Source organism: Somniosus microcephalus, chromosome 2 (genome assembly GCF_052327205.1).
Source record: "Somniosus microcephalus isolate GS21.2 chromosome 2, FLI_Smic_1.0, whole genome shotgun sequence".
In the NCBI taxonomy this organism is placed as follows: Eukaryota; Metazoa; Chordata; class Chondrichthyes; order Squaliformes; family Somniosidae; genus Somniosus; species Somniosus microcephalus.
In genome coordinates, this window is record NC_140988.1 from 379,955,560 (window position 1) to 379,977,536 (window position 21,977).

General features: G+C 47.7%; 1 protein-coding gene across 6 annotated transcripts in view; it reads right to left on the minus strand.

Annotated features, from left to right (window-relative positions):
• Positions 1-21,977, minus strand: part of dysf (dysferlin, limb girdle muscular dystrophy 2B (autosomal recessive)) — a 456,546-nt gene that overhangs the window by 333,111 nt on the left and 101,458 nt on the right. For all 6 annotated transcript variants that reach the window (XM_085975973.1, XM_085975981.1, XM_085976004.1 and 3 more), the window contains exon 4: positions 1,780-1,885. In XM_085975973.1, the coding sequence (XP_085832099.1) occupies positions 1,780-1,885 (106 nt within the window). The remainder of the gene's footprint in view (positions 1-1,779; positions 1,886-21,977) is intronic.

The following is a 21,977-nucleotide window of genomic DNA, read 5'->3' on the forward strand; positions in this document are numbered from 1 at the left end:
TGGGGTACCTCAGGGATCGGTGCTGGGTCCCTTGTTGTTTGTGATCTACATAAATGATTTGGATGAGAATGTAAAAGGTATGATCAGTACGTTCGCAGATGACACGAAAATTGGTGGGGTGGTAAATTGTGAGGAGGAAAGCCTCAGGCTACAGGACGATATAAACGGGTTGGTCAGATGGGCGGAAAAGTGGCAAATGGAATTTAACCCTGAAAAGTGCGAGGTGATGCATTTTGGACGGACAAATAAGGCAAGGGAATACACAATGAGTGGTAGGACCCTAGGAAGTACAGAGGGTCAGAGGGACCTTGGTGTACATGTACATAGATCCCTGAAGGCAGCGGAACAGGTAGATAAGGTGGTTAAAAAGGCATATGGGATACTTGCCTTCATTAGCCGAGGCATAGAATATAAGAGCAGGGAGGTTATGATGGAGCTGTACAAAACGCTGGTGAGGCCACAGCTGGAGTACTGTGTGCAGTTCTGGTCGCCTCACTATAGGAAGGATGTGATTGCTTTGGAGAGGGTGCAGAGAAGATTCACCAGGATGTTACCTGGGATGGAGCGCCTCAGCTATGAAGAGAGGCTGGACAGGCTGGGGTTGTTTTCCTTGGAGCAAAGAAGGCTGAGGGGGGACCTGATTGAGGTGTACAAAATGATGAGGGGCATAGATAGGGTAGATAAAGAGGAACTTTTCCCCTTAGTAGGGGGGTCAATAACAAGGGGGCATAGATTCAGGGTAAGGGGCAGGAGATTTAGAGGGGATTTGAGGAGGAACTTTTTCACCCAGAGGGTGGTTGGAATGTGGAACTCAATGCCTGAAAGGGTGGTAGAGGCAGGAACCCTCACAACATTCAAGAAGCATTTGGATGAGCACTTGAAATGCCATTGCATACAAGGCTATGGACCAAATGCTGGAAAATGGGATTAGACTGGACAGGGATGGATGGGCGGCGCAGACACGATGGGCCGAAGGGCCTCTTTCTGTGCTGTAAGACTCTATGACTCTATGACAGTCAGTAACACAGGGTGCTGGGGGGAGGGGTTACTGAGTGACAGTGTGAGGGAGCTGGATTAGCATCAGTAGAGATACAGTCAGTAACACAGGGTGCTGGGGGAGAGGGGTTACTGAGTGACAGTGTGAGGGAGCTGGATTAACATCAGTAGAGATACAGTCAGTAACACAGGGCGCTGGGGGGAGGGGTTACTGAGTGACAGTGTGAGGGAGCTGGATTAACATCAGTAGAGATACAGTCAGTAACACAGGGCGCTGGGGGGAGGGGTTGCTGAGTGACAGTGTGAGGGAGCTGGATTAACATCAGTAGAGATACAGTCAGTAACACAGGGTGCTGGGGGAGAGGGGTTACTGAGTGACAGTGTGAGGGAGCTAGATTATCATCAGTAGAGATACAGTCAGTAACAGGGCGCTGGGGGAAGGGGTTACTGAGTGACAGTGTGAGAGAGCTGGATTAACATCAGTAGATATACAGTCAGTAACACAGGGCGCTGGGGAGAGGGGTTATTGAGTGACAGTGTGAGGGAGCTGGATTAACATCAGTAGAGATACAGTCAGTAACACAGGGCGCTGGGGGGAGTGGTTACTGAGTGACAGTGTGAGTGAGCTGGATTAACATCAGTAGAGATACAGTCAGTAACACAGGGCGCTGGGGGAGGGGTTACTGAGTGACAGTGTGAGGGAGCTGGATTAACATCAGTAGAGATACAGGCAGTAACACAGGGCACTGGGGGAGGTGATCTAAAATGGATTTACTCTCTTACCCCAATGTTCTGTTTCTTTGTGTCTAGCAGAGCCAGATTGTATTTGGCCTCCAGGTTCGGGGAACTCAGCACATCTCTCAGGGAGGTCCGTATGTCTCCCAGAAACCTGTGCAAAGAAGAACAGAGCAGAGTAAGTTTACAATTTGTGAACAGGGATTAGAATTCCCTCTCCCCACTGAGTACTGGTTTTATACAACACCCAGTCACTACTGTGTGGGTCAGCAACAGGAGCTGCATAAAGCCCTGGTTGGAAATGGAATTAAGTGGCTAAAAGAAAGAAAGACTTGCATTTCTATGGCGCCTTTCACAACCTCAGGGCGTCCCAAAGCACTTTACAACCAATGAAGTACTTTTTGAAGTGTAGTCACTGTTATAATGTAGGAAACGCGGCAGCCAATTTGCGCACAGCAAGCTCCCACAAACAGCAATGTGATAATGACCAGATAACCTGTTTTAGCGATGTTGTCTGAGGGATAAATATTGGCCTGGACACCGGGGAAACTCTTTTTTGGATTATGCCATGGGATCTTCTACATCCATTTGAGAGAGCAGATGGAGGCCTCGGTTTAATGTCTCATCGAAAGACGGCACCTCCGGCAGTGCAGCATTCCCTCAGCACTGCACTGGAGTGTCAGCCTGGATTATGGACTCAAGTCTCTGGATTGGGTCTCAAACCCATGTATTACTGGGAATAACGCTCCTGTATATATTAATAATAACACACCGTGTATTACTGGGTATAACACTCCTGTATATATTATATAATAATAACGCACCGTGCGTTACTGGGTATTACGCTCCTGTATATATTAATAATAACACACCGTGTATTACTGGGTATAACACTCCTGTATATATGATATAATAACACACCGTGTGTTACCGGGTATAACGCTCCAGTATATATTATAATAATAACACACCGTGTGTTATTGGGTATAACACTCCTGTATATATGATATAATAACACACCATGTGTTACCGGGTATAACGCTCCAGTATATATTATAATAATAACACACCGTGTGTTACCGGGTATAACGCTCCAGTATATATTATAATAATAACACACCGTGTGTTACTGGGTATAACGCTCCTGTATATATTATATAACACACCGTGCGTTACTGGGTATAACGCACCTGTATATATTATATAATAACACACCGTGTGTTACTGGGTATAACGCTCCTGTATATCACAGAATCACAGAAACCCCACAGTGCAGATAGAGGCCATTTCGGCCCATCGAGCCTGCACTGACACATATCCCACCCGATCCCCGTAACCCCTACACCAACACATATCCCACCCTATCCCCGTAACCCCACGTATTTAACCCCCTAACACTAAGGGTCAATTTATCATAGCCAATCAACCTAACCCGCACATCTTTGGACTGTGGGAGGAAACCGGAGCACCCGGAGGAAACCCACGCAAACACGGGGAGAATGTGCAAACTCCACACAGACAATCGCCCGAGGCCGGATTTTATATAATAACACACCGTGTGTTACTGGGTATAACACTCTGTATATATTATATAATAACACACCGTGTCTTACTGGGTATAACGCTCCTGTATATATTAAATAATAACACGGAGTGTGTTACTGGGTATAACGCTCCAGTATATATTATATAATAACACACCGTGTGTTACTGGGTATAACGCTCCTGTATATATTATAATAATAACACACCGTGTATTACTGGGTATAACGCTCCAGTATATATTATATAATAACACACCGTGTGTTACTGGGTATAACGCTCCAGTATATATTATATAATAACACACTGTGTGTTACTGGGTATAACGCTCCAGTATATATTATATAATAACACACCGTGTGTTACTGGGTATAACGCTCCTGTATATATTATAATAATAACACACCGTGTGTTACTGGGCATAACACTCCAGTATATATTATATAATAACACACCGCGTGTTACTGGGTATAACGCTCTGTATATATTATATAATAACACACCGTGTGTTACTGGGAATAACGCTCCTGTATATATTATAATAATAACACACCATGTGTTTCTGGGTATAACGCTCCTGTATATATTATAATAATAACACACCGTGTGTTACTGGGTATAACGCTCCTCTATATATACAAAGATTCCTTTGGGTCCTGCCTTTGCTCGAGTCCCAGTGACTCAGGTCTCTATAAATATTTCGGTTTTAAGTGCATCTCCTTCCTGCCAGTCAGCGTGTGGCTGCGATTTGCCAGCTGTTTGCGAGCAGTCAGCCCGAGCCACTTTCAGTAAAGCAGGCTGAGGGCTCGGGATCAGGAAATTACCCAACAACTGTTGCCAAGGCCTCTGACCCGCATCCTGGCAAACTGCACGGAATGTGCAGGGTCGACTGCAGGACTGCAATGCTTCAAAGTTCAGGCCGTCTGCTTAGGAACGCAACGCACTTCCAGTTACACATTTATTGAGGCTGCAGTTCAGTGGAGGTTACATTAGTTATATAAAGCTCTGGTCTGACCCCATTTAGAGCACGCTGTTCATTTTAGGACACCGTATCTTGGGAAGGGAATATTGACCTTGGGCTGGTTGCATAGACGGTATTCCCTCGACTATAGAAGATTAAGGGGTGATCTAATTGAGGTGTTTAAATGGTTTGAAAAGGTAGATCGAGAGTAACTGTTTCCTCTGGCGGGGGGCGGAGTCCAGAACGAGGGGGCATAACCTTAAAATTAGAGCCAGGCTGTTCAGGGGTGATGTCAGGAAGCACTTCTTCACACAAAGGGTGGTGGAAATCTGGAACTCTCTCCCCACCAAAAAAGCTGTTGAGGCTGAGGGTCAGTTGAAAATTTCAAAAAGGAGGTTGACAGGTTTCTGTTGGGTAAGGGTATTAAGGGTTATGGAACCAAGGCGGGTAAATGGAGTTCAGATACAGAGCAGCCATGATCTCATTGATTGGCGGAACGCGCTCGAGGGGCTGAATGGCCTCCTCCTGTTCCTGTGCAAGGGTAGGGCCAGTGCAAGGTGATTTTGCTGCATGTTGACTCTTAGGAGCTAATTTTTAATTCATTCACGGGATGTGGGCGTCGTTGGCAAGGCTGGCATTTATTGCCCATCCCTAGTTGCCCTGAGAAGGTGGCAATGGACCTTGTCTAGTGGTTCAATACAATTGAGTTGCTCGCTCGGCTGCTTCAGAGGGTAGTTAAGAGCGAACCACGTTGGTGTGGGGACTGGAGTCACATGTAGGCCCAGACTGGGTAAGGATGGCAGGTTTCCTTCCCTAAAGGACTTCATGTAACCGGTTGGGTTGAAGTGTAAATCAGAGTTGGGTGGAGTGAGACTCCCTCCTCCATGCAGCCCAGTTTAGCTTCTCAGCCTGTTCAGTTCCCCCACCCCCCCACCCCCCCCATGTAATGTATATACCTTTAAGGGGGGAACTATCTTTTTCAGCTCATGTATACTGCAGTACTGGCAGTGACCACACCTGTATATAGCACTGAGTAGTAATCTGTACAGATCAGTTCCCGTGTGAGCCACGTTGAGTAAACACCTGTTGTACCGTTCTCCTGCAGTCTGTGTCTTATTATACACAGACACAACATTGGCGGCAAGGTTTGTTCGAACCTACCTACAACTCTGCATCACCTCCTGGGGATTCGTTCCTGGAGATCAGAGGATTGGAGGTCAAGGCCAGAGACTCGGGCGTCGACCACGGGCAACCACCCAGTCATCCAGCAGAGACTCGAGAATTGCGGGGGAGGCTGTCGAGAGCCAGGCTTGGCTTTCCAGTCGAGGTGGTCCAGCGAAACGGGCTGGCAACAGGTAGTGCGCAGACCCTTCCCGGACAGCGGCGGGCTGGAGCCCGACCGAGCGGCACAGCAAAGGGCCGAGCAGCGTCGACGGGGGAGAGAGAGAGAGGGCAGAGCGCACAGGGCGCAGCCGGTGTTCAGGGGTCGAGCAGCGTCGAAGAGAGGGAGAGAGAGACGCGCAGAAACCCGCGAGGCGCCGCCATTGCCACAAGGATAGCCGAGAGCGGCGTTGGCAGCAGCGCAGGAGAAGCGCGAAACCTACAGGGCGCCGCCATTGCCACGAGAACCGCCGGTAGTGGCGTTGGCAGCAGCGGGGGAGGAAGGAAAGCACGGGAGACGCCATTTTAAGCCATTGGGAGACGCCAGTTTAAACCACACCCAAAATGCCGAAGAGTGGCAGTATCACCGCGTTTGACAATGAAGTCGAAGATTGGACTACATATGTCGAACGAATAGAGGTATACTGCAAGGCAAATGAGGTGTCAGATGACAAGAAAGCGTCGGTATTGTTAAATTTAATGGGTGCAAAGACGTATGGGTTATTACGAAATCTAGTAACCCCAACGAAGCCAATGGAAAAGTGTTTTGAAGACATAGTAACGATACTACAGGAACATTTAAACCCCACACCGCTGTTGATAGCAGAAAGATTCAAGTTTCACAAACGGAACCAGCATAAGGATGAAAGCGATGCTGATTATTTAACAGAACTGCGCAAACTATCGAAACACTGCCAGTTTGGAGCGGGACTGGCAGATACCTTAAGGGACAAGTTTGTGTGTGGGCTTCAAAGTGAAGGAACCCAGAAACGGCTTTTATCTGAAAAGGACCTTACACTGGAAAAGGCTTTCAGCATTGCGGTATCATATGAAGCAGCAGCACGGGGCGCTGCAGAGATACAACAGAGCCCGCAAGAATATGGCACAAACGAAATGTCATATGGAACAGAGAAGTGCTATCTCTGCGGCAGAACAACACACGACCAGAATGATTGCTGGTTCAAAGACAAAGTGTGCAGACAGTGTGGAAAAGTAGAACACATAGCACGAGTCTGCAGGTCGGGAAAGAAAACCAGCAATAAGAAACCTACCAAAGAAAAGTACAAGAAGGTACATAAGATGACGGAGAATAGTTCAGATGAACAAAAGAGTGATAACGACTCCAAAAGCAAGGAACTGAGTTGTCTGAAACTACATAATGTGATCACAACGGAGGATCACCGAACCATTTGGGTCACTCTCAAGATAGCAGGAGTCCAGGTAAAGATGGAATTGGACACAGGATCAGCCCTAACAGTCATAAACCGACGGGACTACGAGCAGCTATTCTCACACATACCCTTGAGAGACACAAAAATTATTTTGAAGACGTACACAGGGCAAAAAGTCTACCCCAAAGGAAAAATAAGGGTGACCATTATATATAACGGTAAGGAAACACCAAAACTAGACCTGTATGTATTGCAAGATGGAGGACCACCATTACTGGGACGTGAATGGATCCGGAAAATACAACTGGATTGGCATTCCATACAGGCACTGACTGTGGCTGACAAAAACGATGACGACGTCACACCTGGGCGACTGTCAAAGATCCTAACTGACGCGAAAGAAGTGTTCCAGCAAGGACTCGGAACACTAAAAGGCATGACAGCGACGATTAAAATTGAAGAAAACGCAAGCCCAAAATTTTTTACGGCCAGACCAGTACCTTATGCGATCCGCCCAGCCATCGAAGCAGAGCTGGAGAGTCTGGAACGTTCAGGTGTACTGTCCAAGGTAGACTGGAGTGAGTGGGCTACACCCATCGTCCCTGTGATGAAAAAGTCGTTGAGCAGCACGCCTGGGGAACCAAGGAAGGTTTGCATCTGTGGGGACTTTAAGGTAACAGTGAACCCGGCCCTTCACACCGTACAATATCCACTTCCGCGGATTGAAGATATTTTCGCCTCGCTATCTGGAGGGAAACGCTTCACTAAGATTGATCTGGCTCAGGCGTATCTGCAAATGGAGGTAGAAGAAGCATTAAAAAAATACCTCACAATCAACACCCATAAAGGTCTCTACCAATACAATCGGCTGGTATTCGGGGTAGCATCAGCTCCGGCTATTTGGCAGAGGGCAATGGATCAAGTCCTGCAAGGGATCCCAGGGACCCAGTGTTATTTGGACGACATCCTGGTCACGGGCGAAAATGACAGTGATCACCTTGCCAACCTGGAGCAGGTGCTCACTAGATTGCAGGAATATGGGCTCCGAGCTAACCGCCCCAAATGCGAGTTTTTTAGAAAACAGATCTTGTATTGTGGCCACGTTATCGATAAAGAGGGGTTACATAAGTCCCCAGAGAAGATTGAGGCAGTAGTCAAGGCTCCAGCACCGGAAAATGTGTCACAACTGAGGTCGTTCCTCGGGCTGGTAAACTACTACCATAAGTTCTTGTCAAATTTGTCTACAATACTACACCCACTGAACACCCTACTGCAAACTGGGGTGCCATGGAAGTGGAGTGACGAATGTAGGCGAGCTTTCCAGAAGAGCAAAACACTAATCACATCGAAAGAGGTATTGGCCCATTACAACCCAGCATTACCAATTTGGTTGGCATGTGATGCGTCACCCTACGGCATTGGAGCGGTGCTGTCGCACAAACTCTTGGACGGTTCAGAGAGGCCAATAGCCTTCGCGTCACAATCACTAACCTCAGCCAAGCGTAACTACGCCCAGATTGACAGGGAGGCCCTCAGCCTAGTGTGGGGAGTGAAAAAGTTCAATCACTATCTGCACGGGCAGAAATTCACCTTGCTGACTGATCACCAGCCTCTTGTCTCCAATTTTAATCCGAAGAAGGGCGTTCCGGTGATGACTGCGCAACGACTACAAAGATGGTCACTTTTTCTAGGGGCGCACCACTATGAGATTGAATATAAGGGCACGAAACAGCATGGAAATGCTGATGGGCTATCACGCCTGCCACTGCCTACTGCGGAGGAAGCACCAGCAGTGGATCCTGTCGAAATATTCCATTCGACCATAGTTGAATACCTACCGGTAACTAACGCTTGTATCGAAAAGGAAACCCGAAATGACCCGACACTGTCTCGGGTATATGATTTGACGGTGAAGGGATGGCCAGCACATGGCGACTCACTGTTGCCAGCATTCTCGACAAGGAGAGAACAGCTGTCAGTGTGCCGGGGGACCTTGATGTGTGGATCCCGAGTGGTAATTCCACCCAAGTTAAGGGATAGAGTGCTCAATGAGCTTCATGAGGGTCATCTGGGAGGGGTAAAAATGAAAAGCCTAGCCAGGGCTTATGTGTGGTGGCCAGGAATCGATAAACAAATCGAGGACCTGACCAAGAGCTGCTCAGGATGCCAGAAAGTCCAAAATGCACCACCACAGGCCCCTCTACACTCATGGGAGTGGCCCTCATCTCCATGGCAACGGGTGCATATTGATTTTGCTGGTCCATTCATGGACTCAATGTTTTTAATAGCCGTGGATGCGCACTCGAAATGGCCTGAGGTCATCAAAATGTCCTCCACCACCATGGAGAAAACTATTGCAGTCCTACGGACCATTTTTGCCAGGAATGGCTTGCCAGAACAGATTTGCTCCGACAACGGACCACAGTTTGTGTCCGAAGAGTTCCGGAGGTTCTGGAAAAGGAATGGGGTAAGGCATTACACATCCGCCCCGTATCATCCAGCCACAAATGGATTGGCTGAGAGGTTCGTACAAACCTTTAACAAGGCAATAAAGGCTATGTACAATGACAACATTCCGCTGCAGCACAAGGTGGACAATTTCCTGTTCGCCTACCGGAATGCGACACATGCAGTCACCAACCAGGCCCCAGCCATGATGTTCTTTAACTGAAGGTTAAGATCTCACCTGGATTTGCTCAGACCAAACGTACGAAGAGATGTTGAGAGTAAGCAATTCCAGCACATCCATGAGAAGCCAACAAGGAGCTTCAATGTAGGGCAACCAGTCTTGGCCCGCGACTACCGAACAGAAAAATGGCAGCCAGGAACGATATGCACACTGCAGGGCCCACTAATGTACACAGTGGACATTGGGGAGAGCATCGTGAGACGCCATGCTGACCAGATCCTAGAGTCACAGGAACAAGTCAACCCCATGCCTCGCCCATACGTACCTGGTGATGAACCCGACGTACAGGTCGCATCTACCCCAGAAACAGTAGCATCGGAAGCTGATGAACCAACCGACGACAGGGGGCCAGAATCGCCTCCGCACCAAGAGCAAGACACTCGGGAAAGGCGCTATCCAGAAAGGATCAGGAAGCCTCCCCAAAGACTGAATATATAAATAGACTATTTTCAGCTAATGTTGCATGTTAAAAGTGTTAATTGTAATTAGTTTGATATTTAATTGTTAAATGAGTGTTATGGTACTGTTAATCTAAAAGGGGAGGAATTGTAATGTATATACCTTTAAGGGGGGAACTACTTTCTACAGCTCATGTATACTGCAGTACCGGCAGTGACCACACCTGTATATATCACTGAGTTGTAACCTGTACAGATCAGTTCCCATGTGAGCCACGTTGAGTAAACACCTGTTGTACCGTTCTCCTGCAGTCTGTGTCTTATTATACACAGACACAACACCCCACCCCCACTTTCAAAGAACGAAAGTGGGAAAGAGAGACAGGCAGAGGGAGACAATGTGGGACCGAGAAAGTGTGTGAGAGAGACACACACACACACACAGAGAGACGAAGGGGAGAGAATGAAGGAGAGAGAGCGGCATGTAAATGGGGGAGAGTGAGAGAGTGACAGAGAGAGACAGGCTGAGAGAGAAAGAGAGGCGGTGAGAGAAAGTGTGAGAGCGAGACACACACACACAGGGAAAAGAAAAGAAAGACTTGTATTTCTATAGCGCCTTTCATAACCACCAGACACCCCAAAGCACTTTACAGCCAATGAACTACTTTTTGAAGTGTAGTCAGTTGTAATGTAGGAAACACGGCAGCCAATTTGCACACAGCAAGCTCTCATAAACAGCAATGTGATAATGGCCAGATAATCTGTTTTTGTTATGTTGATTGAGGGATAAATATTGGCCCAGGACACCAGGGGATCTTTTACACCCACCTGAGAAAGCAAAGGGGGCCTCGGTTTAACATTTCATCCGAAAGACAGCACCTCTGACAGTGCAGTGCTATCAGCCTAGATTTCTGCACTCAAACCTCTGGAGTGGGGATTTGAATCCACGACCTTCTGAGTCAAAGGTGCTACCCACTGAGCCACACTGAGTGTTAGAGAGAGGCAGACTGAGGGAGAAAGAGAGGGTGCAAGAGAAAATGTGAGAGAGACACACACACAGAGATGGAGGGGAGGCAAAGAGGGGGAGAGAGCAAGGAGTAATTACAGGAGTGTGAGCGAGAGAGAGAGACAGAGAAAGAGATTAGAGAAAAAGAGGAGTGTGAGAGAGACAGCGAGAGAGAGAGAGAGACAGGTAGGAAGAAAGAGGCAGAGGATGAAAGAGAGAGAGAGAGAGAGGAGTGTGAGCGAGACAGTGAGAGGATATGGGGATAAAGCGGGAAAATGGAGCTGAGGTCGAAGATCAGTCATGATCTTATTGATCGAGAGGCCAAATGGCCGACTCCTGCTCCAAATTCTTATATTTTTATGAGAGAGAAACAGAGCTATCTGGTGTCCATCACAGTCCCAGTTGCAGGTTCCTGACACATGTCTATCCACCTACTGCGTTCTGGCCTCAGTGCACAGTGTGTTACCCTGCAGGCTGCTCTGGACGGCATGTGTACCGTGTGTATAATATCAAGGGTTTGATGGCAAACATGACAGTCTCAAGGAAAAAGATCCACAAGGAGAGACTGTACATGAACAGTTAGTTCTCGACTTCAGCTGAAATGCAACAGGCCCTGTCTGAAGATTAAAGAGGACGACGTTGTCTCCGCTCGTATTTATTTAACGAGACAATCTCCTGATAAGAGAAGGTGAACAAATAAACATTGAATTCCATAGAATTTACAGCACAAAAACAGACCATTAAACACAATAGCTCCATGCTGGCATTTATGCTCCACACAAATCTCCACCCTCCCCTCTTCATCACACCCCCCTCAACATATCTTTCTATTCCTTTCTCCTCCTCTCATACTTAGAATAATAGAATCATAGAAATTTATGGTACAGAAGGAGGCCATTCGGTTCATCGTGTCTACGCTGGCCGAAAAAGAGCTATCCAACCTGATCCCACTTTCCAGCTCTTGGTCCGTAGTAGTCATAGAGTCAGACTCATAACGGCACAGAAGGAGGCCATTCGGCCCATCGAGTCTGTGCCGGCTCTCTGTAGAGCAATCCAGTCAGTCCCATTCCCCTGCTCTATCCCCGTAGCCCTGCAAGTTTATTTCCCTCAAGTGCCTATCCAGTCTCCCCTTGAAAACATTGAGTGTCTCCGCTTCCACCACTTCCATCGGCAGCGAATTCCAGGTCCTCACCACTCGCTGCGTAAAAAAGTTTTTCCTCACATCCCCCTGTATCTCTTGCCCAAAACTGTAAATCTGTGTCCCCTAGTCCTTGTATCATCAACTGCTGGGAACAGCCTTTCCCCATCTAGCCTATCCAAACCCGTCATAATCTTGTACACCTCTGTCAAATCACCCCTCAACCCCCTTTGCTCAAATGAAAACAAATCCAGCTTCTCCAACCTGTCCTTGTAGCTAAGATCCCACATCCCCGGAACAATTCTGGTAAATCTCCTCTGCACCCTCTCAAGGGCCTTCACATCTTTCCTAAAGTGTGGTGACCAGAACTGGACAAAATACTCCAGTTGTGGCCTAACCAACGTTTTATAAAGGTTCAGCATAACTTCTCTACTTTTGTACTCAATACCTCTATCTATGAAGCCCAAGATCCCATATGCTTTGCTAACCACTCTCTCAATATGTCCTGCCACCTTCAGGGACCTATGCACATTAACTCCCAGGTCCCTCTGTCCCTGCACACTCTTTAGAATTATGCCATTAAGTGTATATTGCCTTTCCCTGTTCCTTCTGACAAAATGCATCACCTCACACTTCTCTGTATTAAATTCCATCTGCCACTTGTCTGCCCATTCTGCTAGCCTTTCTATGTCCTGTTGCAGTCGATTGGTATCATCCTCACTGTTGGCCACACCCCCAAGTTTGGTGTCATCGGCAAATTTAGAAATTCTACTCAGTATTCCAATATCCAGGTCATTTATATATATCAAAAAAAGCAGTGGCCCCAGCACTGACCCTTGGGGAACACCACTGTCGACCATCCTCCAGTCTGAAAAACAGCCATTTACCACAACTTGCTGTTTTCTGTCCTTAAGCCAATTCCTTATCCAAGCTGCCACTGACCCACCTATTCCACGAGTCTCAATTTTGTTAACCAGCCTTCTATGTGGTACTTTGTCAAACACCTTCCTAAAATCCATGTAGACAACATCCATTGCATTCCCTTCATCAAAAAATTCAATTAGATTAGTCAAAAACGATTTGCCTTTTACAAATCCATGTTGGCTCTCCTTAATTAGCTTAAACCTTTCCAAGTGCCTGTTAATGTTTTCCTTGATTATTGTTTCTAAAACTTTACCCACCACTGCTGTTAAGCTGACCAGCCTGTAGTTACTGGGATTGTCCTAACACCCTTTCTTGAACAATGGTGTCACATTTGCCACTTTCCAATCCTCAGGCAGCCCCCCCTGCATCTAGGGAAGATTGGAAAATTATGGCAAGCCCTTCCGCTATCTCCTCCCCCAATTCCCTTAGCCACCTTGGATGCAAGCCATCTGGACCAGGCGACTTATCCACTCATAGCATACCCAGCCTTTGTAGTACATCCTGTCTATCAATTTTCACCCCTTCCATTCCTTCTACCGATATTTTGTCATAGAAATATAGAAACAGAAGATAGGAGCAGGAGTAGGCCATTCGGCCCCTCGAGCCTGCTCCGCCATTTAATGAGATCATGGCTGATCATCCAAATTCAGTACCCTGTCCCTGCTTTCTCCCCATATCCCTTGATCCCTTTAACCTTAAGAAATATATCTAACTCCTTCTTGAATATATTTAATGAATTAGCCTCAACTGCCTTCTGTGGTAGAGAATTCCACAGGTTCACCACTCTCTGGGTGAAGAAATTCCTCCTCATCTCTGCCCTAAATGGCTTACCCCTTATCCTTAGACTGTGACCCCTGGTTCTGGACTCCCCTGCGATTGGGAACATCCTTCCTGCATCTAGTCTGTCTAGTCCTGTTAGAATTTTATAAGTTTCAATGAGATCCCCTCTCATTCTTCTAAACTCTAGCGAATACAAGCCCAATCGACCCAATCTCTCTTCATATGTCATTCCTGCCATCCCAGGTATCAGTCTGGTGAATCTTTGCTGCAATCCCTCCATGGCAAGAACATCCTTCCTCAGATAAGGCGACCAAAACTGCACACAATACTCAAGATGTGGTCTCACCAAGGCCCTGTACAACTGCAGCAAGACATCCTTGTTCTTGTACTCGAACCCTCTCGCTATGAAGGCCAACATACCATTTGCCTTCTTAACCGCCTGCTGCACCTGCATGCTTACCTTCAGCGACTGGTGCATAAGGACACCCAGGTCTCGTTGCACTTCCCCTTCTCCCAATCTATTGCCGTTCAGATAATAATCTGGCTTCCTGTTTTTGCCACCAAAGTGGATAACCTCGCATTTATTTACATTATACTGCATCTGCCATGCTTCTGCCCAATCACCCAACCTGTCCAAATCATACCGGAGTTTCTCGGCATCCTCCTCACAGCACACACGCCCACCCAGCTTTGTGTCATCTGCAAACTTAGAGATATTACATCTAGTTCCCTTGTCTAGATCATTAATATATATTGTGAATAGCTGGGGTCCTAGGACCGATCCCTGCGGTACCCCACCAGACACTGCCTGCCACTCGGATAAAGAGCCGTTTATTCCAACTCTTTGCTTCCTGTCTGCCAAACAATTCTTTATCCAAGTCAGTACCTTGCCCCCATCCCATGTGCCTCAACTTTACACGCTAATCTCTTATGCGGGACCTTATCGAAAGCCTTCTGAAAGTCCAAATACACCACATCCACTGGTTCTCCCTTATCTATTCTACCAGTTACATTCTCAAAAAATTCCAGTAGATTAGTCAAGCACGATTTACCTTTTGTAAATCCATGTTGACTTTGTCCGATCCTGTCACTGTTTTCCAAGTGCTCTGCTATTACATCTTTTATAATGGACTCTAGCATTTTCCCCACTACCGATGTCAGGCTTACCGGTCTATAATTCCCCGTTTTCTCTCTACCACCTTTTTTGAATAGTGCGGTAACATTAGCTACCCTCCAATCCATGGGAACTGTTCCAGAGCCTCCTTCCTAGTTGGCCCAAGGAAATACTGGGCAAGGAAATTCTCCTGAACATAATTCAGAAATTCGTCCTCATCCTTTCCCTTTACCCTAGCATTATCCCAATCGATATTTGGGTAATTAAAGTCCCCCAATATCACCACTCTATAGCTCTTGCATATCTCTGCGATTTCCCTGCAGATTTGCTCCTCTACCCCTCTCTCACGATTTGGAGGCCTATGGAATACCCTAATAGTGTGATCAGACCCTTTCTCCTCTTCAACTCTAACCAAATGAATTCTGTCCTTGTTCCCTCAAGAACTTCCTCCCTTTCCAACACTACAATGTCTTCCTTAATCAACACTGCCACCCCACCTCCCTTTTTTCCATCCCTATCTTTGTACCCTTGAATATTAAATGCCCAGTCCTCACCATTTTTAAGCCACGTTTCCGTTATTGCCACAACATCATATTGCCATACGGTTAATTGTGCTTGTAGCTCACCAACCTTTTTGCTTACGTACATGCATGCTAAACCCATTTTTGAATTTTTCATAGTCTTTCTTAGCCTTGTAGGTTACGGCACTTCAAGTGCATATCCAAGTACTTTTTAAATGTGATGAGGTTCTTTGCCTCTACAATCCTTTCAGGCAGTGAGTTCCAGACCCCCACCACCCTCTGGGTAAAAAAAATTATCCTCAGCTCCTCTCTAATCGTTCTACCAATTACTTTAAATCTGTGCCCCCTGGTTATTGACCTCTCTGCTAAGTGAAATAGGTCATAGAAACATAGAAGATAGGAGCAGGAGTAGGCCATTCGGCCCCTCGAGCCTGCTCTGCCATTTAATGAGATCATGGCTGATCATCCAAATTCAGTACCCTGTTCCTGCTTTCTCCCCATATCCCTTGATCCCTCTAATACAAACATAGAAGATAGGAGCAGGAGTAGGTTTTTTTTTCTTAATTTCCATAGAAACTAGAATTGTCTGTTCTGAATTTCTCTCCTGTACTTAGTGATGACTTTTGTAATCTCCTTTTTCAGGGTATCAGAAGGGGAGGACTTGCAGACAAGAAACTCAAAGCAAACATCACGCCAAGATCTGAGAGTCACTCGACCCATCAGGACCTGAATATCATTGGCCTTTGAATGTAGAAGGAGAAATCTTTCTCTGTGCTTGTGTGTGGGAAAGGATTTCAAACATCATGTAACTGGGAAAGCACCGAGATCCATTCACACTTGAGCGAGAGTGTTCCAGTGCACTGATTGTGGGGAGAGCTGTAACCAATTACACAGTCTTTCCTATCCACTCTATCTAGGACCCTCATAATTTTATACACCTCAATTAAATCTCCCCTCAGCCACCTCTGTTCCAAAGGGGTCAATTTTCCTGGAGCCGTCAGGCGGGGTTTCAGGTGTGTGGGGGGGGGGGGGGTAATCCCAAATTTGGGGGTCCCGACACCATCCCGCCCAAAACCCCGCCCCACGCAAGTTTCAGGGGTGGCGGGTACCCACCCCGCACTGGGACCCGCCGAAACCAGACGGGAAGGGATTAGTGCCAATTAACTGCCTGTTAACAGGTAGTTAACAGGCAGTTTTTAGCCTAATCCCTATTTTGAGGGGTTTTGTGTGAGATTCCCGACGGCTCCAAACCATGCCAGGTTAGAGCAGGCGGGCCGTTGGGTTGAAGGAGTTGGAGGGGTCGTGATGTCGGTGCTCAGGTGAGTGATGGGTGCATGAGTGCAAAAGTTCTAAAGTGTGTAAAGAACTTTTACTTACCTGTACTTACCTTAACAGCCTTTCTTCCTGTAGCCATCGGGAGCCCATCACTCAGCCGGCACTTAAAGCTGAACGGCTGCGATCTGTGAAACGTGACAGCCTTCAGCTTTGAGTGCTGCTGAGAGTTCTAACTGAGTCTGTGCAGAAGGACTCATGTTAGAACTCAGACTGTCAGTGTTTAGCAGCTTCAAACAGCTGTGAAACACTGATATTTCATCTGTCAAGAACTCTTGACAGATGAAATGTCAATCTGTGACGTCACCTGTTGCTGGGTGGCCCTTAATTGGCCTGCTGAGCCCGCTGGGCGACTCAACAAGGTCAATCAAGGGAAAATCGCGCGGATTGGCCGGACGTCGAAGTAGGCGGGTCTAAAATCCGAAAGTTGTAGCCCCGCCTTCTTCCCGACAGCTTCAGGAAAATCGACCCCAAAGAAAACAAACCCAGCCTATCTAATCGTTCCTCAAGGCTAAAATTCCCCAGCCCCGGCAACATCCTCGTAAATCCCCTCTGCACCCTCTCTAGTGCAATCACAGCTTTCCTGTAATGTGGTGGCCAGAACTGCACGCAGTACTCTAGCTGTGGCCTAACTAGTGTTTTATACAGTTGAAGCATAACCTCCCTGATCTTGTATTTTACACTTCTTCTGGCTGGTGTGGTGGGTGCTGACTCGCTGCACCGCCTTCAAGAGGGAGCTGCACCGGTTCCTGACTGAGGCAGAGATCACATCATAGAGAAGGCCAGTGTCTTTATAGAAAACACTCGGTCCATGTGATCGCCCAAAGCAGTTTCCGTCGTCTGGGGGTGGGCGGGGGGGTGCGGAGAGGAATTTTCCAAAGTGTTTTCCCTTACTGGCCCTGGGTTTGGTCTCTGTTGTTTTGCCTCTCTGAGATTACAGGGCTGTGGGAGTGGGGGGGGATAGGGTGTCCAGTCACGATACTCCGGCCATCGTGAGTGTAGCGTCAGGCTTCAAGGGACCAGCTGATCTTTCCCTGAGCGTCATTTTCATATGTTCGTAAAAGTAGAGGAGGGGAGAATGTTTGAAAGGAGAAAAAAAAAATCAAACAGCAGCAGCTGACATTCAGAGTGAAGGTGGCGTTTGCGGTTTAATCAACTCGGGGCCGAACCTGGCACAAACACCTTTTCTGATCGAACAATCAGTGTTTGGTCTAGCCAGTGCTGATTAGGACAGCTCGCTGCTGATTTCGCAACAGAGGAAGGGTTTGCCACCGGGACGTGGGCGGGGCGGGATTTTCCAGAACAATGATAGAGGGAAAAGTACGAGAGTCAAGCCCCGCAGCAAGACGGAGAGAAACAGCGCGCGCAGATATTTACAGGAAATCCAATAACTCCGAGTCAGGCTGCGGTGATCTGTTGCACCGAGTCTGTAGTGTATGTGCCTTTAATTCAGAACTACTTTTACAGCTCCTGTATACTGTAGTACCGGCAGTAACCACACCGGTATATAAGCTTTGCGCATGCCTCTGTACCCCCAGTCGTGAGACTACCCTCCTCCAGTAAAGACCTGTTTATTGTTGATGTACAGCATCCGTGTGATTATTTTATAACAGCATATCCTCTGAATCACGGATCCAACAGAGTCAACTTCCCAGCCTTCCTGGCGCTTTATCAAGTTACGGCACTGGCAGAGTAGGTGGGGCTGCGATCGGGCAATGGCGGAAGAACACCAGCATCAAACTGAGCCCCCGCCTCCAGCGTGTGAAGGGAGAGACTTTCATCTTCGAATGCGAGGCTTCCTGTTTTGTCAAAATAATTAATTGCACACAAATGCAATCATCCGAGTTACACCATGGCCGAGACTCACCATCCTCGACTGGCTCCCTCAACACATTGATCTACACGGTACATCCAGCCTCACCATCAATGTTACAGCCAGTTGGTAATGTTCTTGCCTCTGAGCCAAAGTAGATTGTGGCTCCAAGAGACTTGAGCTCAACATTGGACCGGGTGACTTTTCTACTTTTTTGGTACTGCCAACCTTTTAAGTACCTCCTCTTTATCTATTTTTATCCCATCCAATTTCTCTACTCCTCCTCCTTTACTGTGACATTGGCTGCATCCTCTTCTCCAGTGAAGACAGATGCAAAGTACTCATTTAGTACCTCAGCCATGCTCTCTGCCTCCGCAAGATGATCTCCTTTTTTGGTCCCTAAATGGCCCCACCCTTGCCTTGGCTACCCTTTCACTATTTATGTGTTTATAAAAGACGTTTGGGTTCCGTTTCATGTTGGCTGCTAATCTATTCTCAGACTCTCTCTTGGCCCCTCATATTCCCTTTCTCATTTCTCCTCTGTACATCCTGTATTCAGCTTGCTTCTCGACTGAATTATGAGGCTGACATTTGCACTTGAAAGATCTGCAGCGCTTTGAGGAAAGAGCAGGGGGCAGTGGGACTTATTGCAGAGCTCGGTCAAAGGGGCCGGCTCGGGGCACGATGGGATGAATGGCCTCCTTCTGTGCGGCATCATCCGATGATTCTCAGCAGCAAAGCCCATCAGTGCGTTCAGGAGGGGAGGAACGAAGGAAGCATTTCTTATGTTCCTTTCCTTCGACCCCTGTAAGACACGAGGCTAAGACTCAAGTACCTCTCGCTCAATTGTGGCCGGAGGCCATGTTTGGAAAGAGCAGAGATAATTTACGAGTCCAGTGCATAGATCAGAGGCCAGATTCCACTTGCTCAGGACCGGAGCTTTGCCATTAACTCTGTCTGAGAGGAAGTTCTCTTCCTGCCTTAGAACTCTTGACACTATACAACAGGAAGGAGTTGCATATTGCACTGTTTACTTAAGGGCTTTGTTGATGAATGAAACAAGCCAGAAAAAGTTTAGCTGCGACAACCATAAATTCTTTGTATCTTCATGGTCTAGCTTTTAATTATCTCTTGGAAAACAGTGACAGGATCGGACAAAGTCAACATGGATTTACAAAAGGTAAATCGTGCTTGACTAATCTACTGGAATTTTTTGAGGATGTAACTGGTAAAATAGATAAGGGAGAACCAGTGGATGTGGTGTATTTGGACGTTCAGAAGGCTTTCGATAAGGTCCTGCATAAGAGATTAGCGTGTAAAGTTAAGGCACATGGGATTGGGGGCAAGGTATTGACTTGGATAGAGAACTGGTTGACAGACAGAAAGCAAAGAGTTGGAATAAACAGCTCTTTTTCCGAGTGGCAGGTAGTGACTAGTGGGGTAGCGCAGGGATCAGTCCTTGGACCCCAGCTATTCACAATATATATTAATGATCTAGACAAGGGAACTAGATGTAATATCTCCAAATTTGCAGACGACACAAAGCTGGGTGAGCGTGTGTGCTGTGAGGAGGATGCCGAGAAACTCCAGGATGATTTGGACAGGTTGGGTGATTGGGCAGAAGCATGGCAGATGCAATATAACGTGGATAAATGTGAGGTTATCCACTTTGGTGGCAAAAACAGGAAGCCAGATTATTATCTGAATATCAATAGATTGGGCGAAGGGGAAGTGCAACGAGACCTGGGTGTCCTTGTGCACCAGTCGCTGAAGGTAAGCATGCAAGTGCAGCAGGTGCTTAAGAAGGCAAATGGTATGTTGGCCTTCGTAGCGAGAGGGTTTGAGTACAGGAACAAGGATGTCTTGCTGCAGTTATACAGGGCCTTGGTGAGACCACATCTTGAGTATTGTGTGCAGTTTTGGTCGCCTTATCTGAGGAAGGATGTTCTTGCCATGGAAGGAGTTCAGCGAAGATTCACCAGGCTGATACCTGGGATGGCAGGAATGACGTATGAGGAGAGATTGGGTCGATTGGGCTTGTACTCGCTGGAGTTTAGACGAATGAGAGGGGATCTCATTGAAACCTATAAAATTCTGACAGGACTGGACAGACTAGATGCAGGAAGGATGTTCCCGATGGTCGGGGAGTCCAGAACCAGGAGTCACAGTCTAAGGATAAGGGGTAGGCCATTTAGGACAGAAATGAGAAGGAATTTCTTCACCCAGAGAGTGGTGAACCTGTAGAATTCTCTACCACAGAAGGCAGTAGAGGCCAATACATTAAATATATTCAAGAAGGAGTTGGATATATTTCTTAAGGCTAAAGGGATCAAGGGGTATGGGGAGAAAGCAGGGACCGGGTACTGAATTTGGATGATCAGCCATGATCGCATTGAATGGCGGAGCAGGCTCGAGGGGCCGAATGGCCTACTTCTGCTCCTATCTTCTATGTTTCTATGGCCTAGAAATTTGGTGGGCTGCGCCACCAGTTAGCGCCCAAAGAGGGCACTGAGTGGCTTTAGCGCCACTGGCCACACCTCCCGCGAAATTCAGATGGGCGCTAATGGCAGTGTTAGCCTGTAGCACTGCGCCGCCACCGATGATGTCATCGGTGTGCGTAGCGCCCCGCTACCACCCCAAACGCGATATTTGGTCGCGCCCCCCACTGTAGCGCCGGTCGCAATTTGCGACTGGTTCAGGGGGGCCTACCTGTGGCAGTAGAGGCGCAAATTAAAGGAGGTGTGGGGCGCCGTTTTTGTTGTTGGCCGCCTGCCAGCTCCTCTCCACGCTGCTGGCCCCGGCCTTCTTGATCCCCCCCCCCGGGTAGTGCCGGCTGTGTCCCAAGAGCCCGGCACTTCTCCTCGGTGCCGGGCTCTTTTGCCAGCAGGCCCCAAGAGGGACGCGGTACACCTCGAGCAGCGCCCCGCTTCCGTTTGGGGCGCTGAAACTGAATATCGGGCTGGCGCAAGCGGTTCCGTCCGGAGCGGTAATTTCGGCGCCCAGGCGAGCTTGGTGCCCCAAATGGGGCACCACCGAATTTCTAGGCCTATGTTTCTTTATTTGCTGCTTTCGAGCTGAGTACTGGGCACTGGACGTACATAACCAACTTAAACATTGTCCCGTCAAACACTCCCAGGGCAGGTACAGCACGGGTTAGATACAGAGTCAAGCTCCCTCTACACTGTCCCATCAAACACTCCCAGGGCAGGTACAGCATGGGTTAGATACAGAGTAAAGCTCCCTCTACACTGTCCCATCAAACACTCCCAGGGCAGATACAGCATGGATTAGATACAGAGTCAAGCTCCCTCTACACTGTCCCATCAAACACTCCCAGGGCAGGTACAGCATGGGTTAGATACAGAGTAAAGCTCCCTCTATACTGTCCCATCAAACACTCCCAGGGTAGGTACAGCACGGTTCAGATACAGAGTAAAGCTCCCTCTCACCTGTCCCATCAAACACTCCCAGGGCAG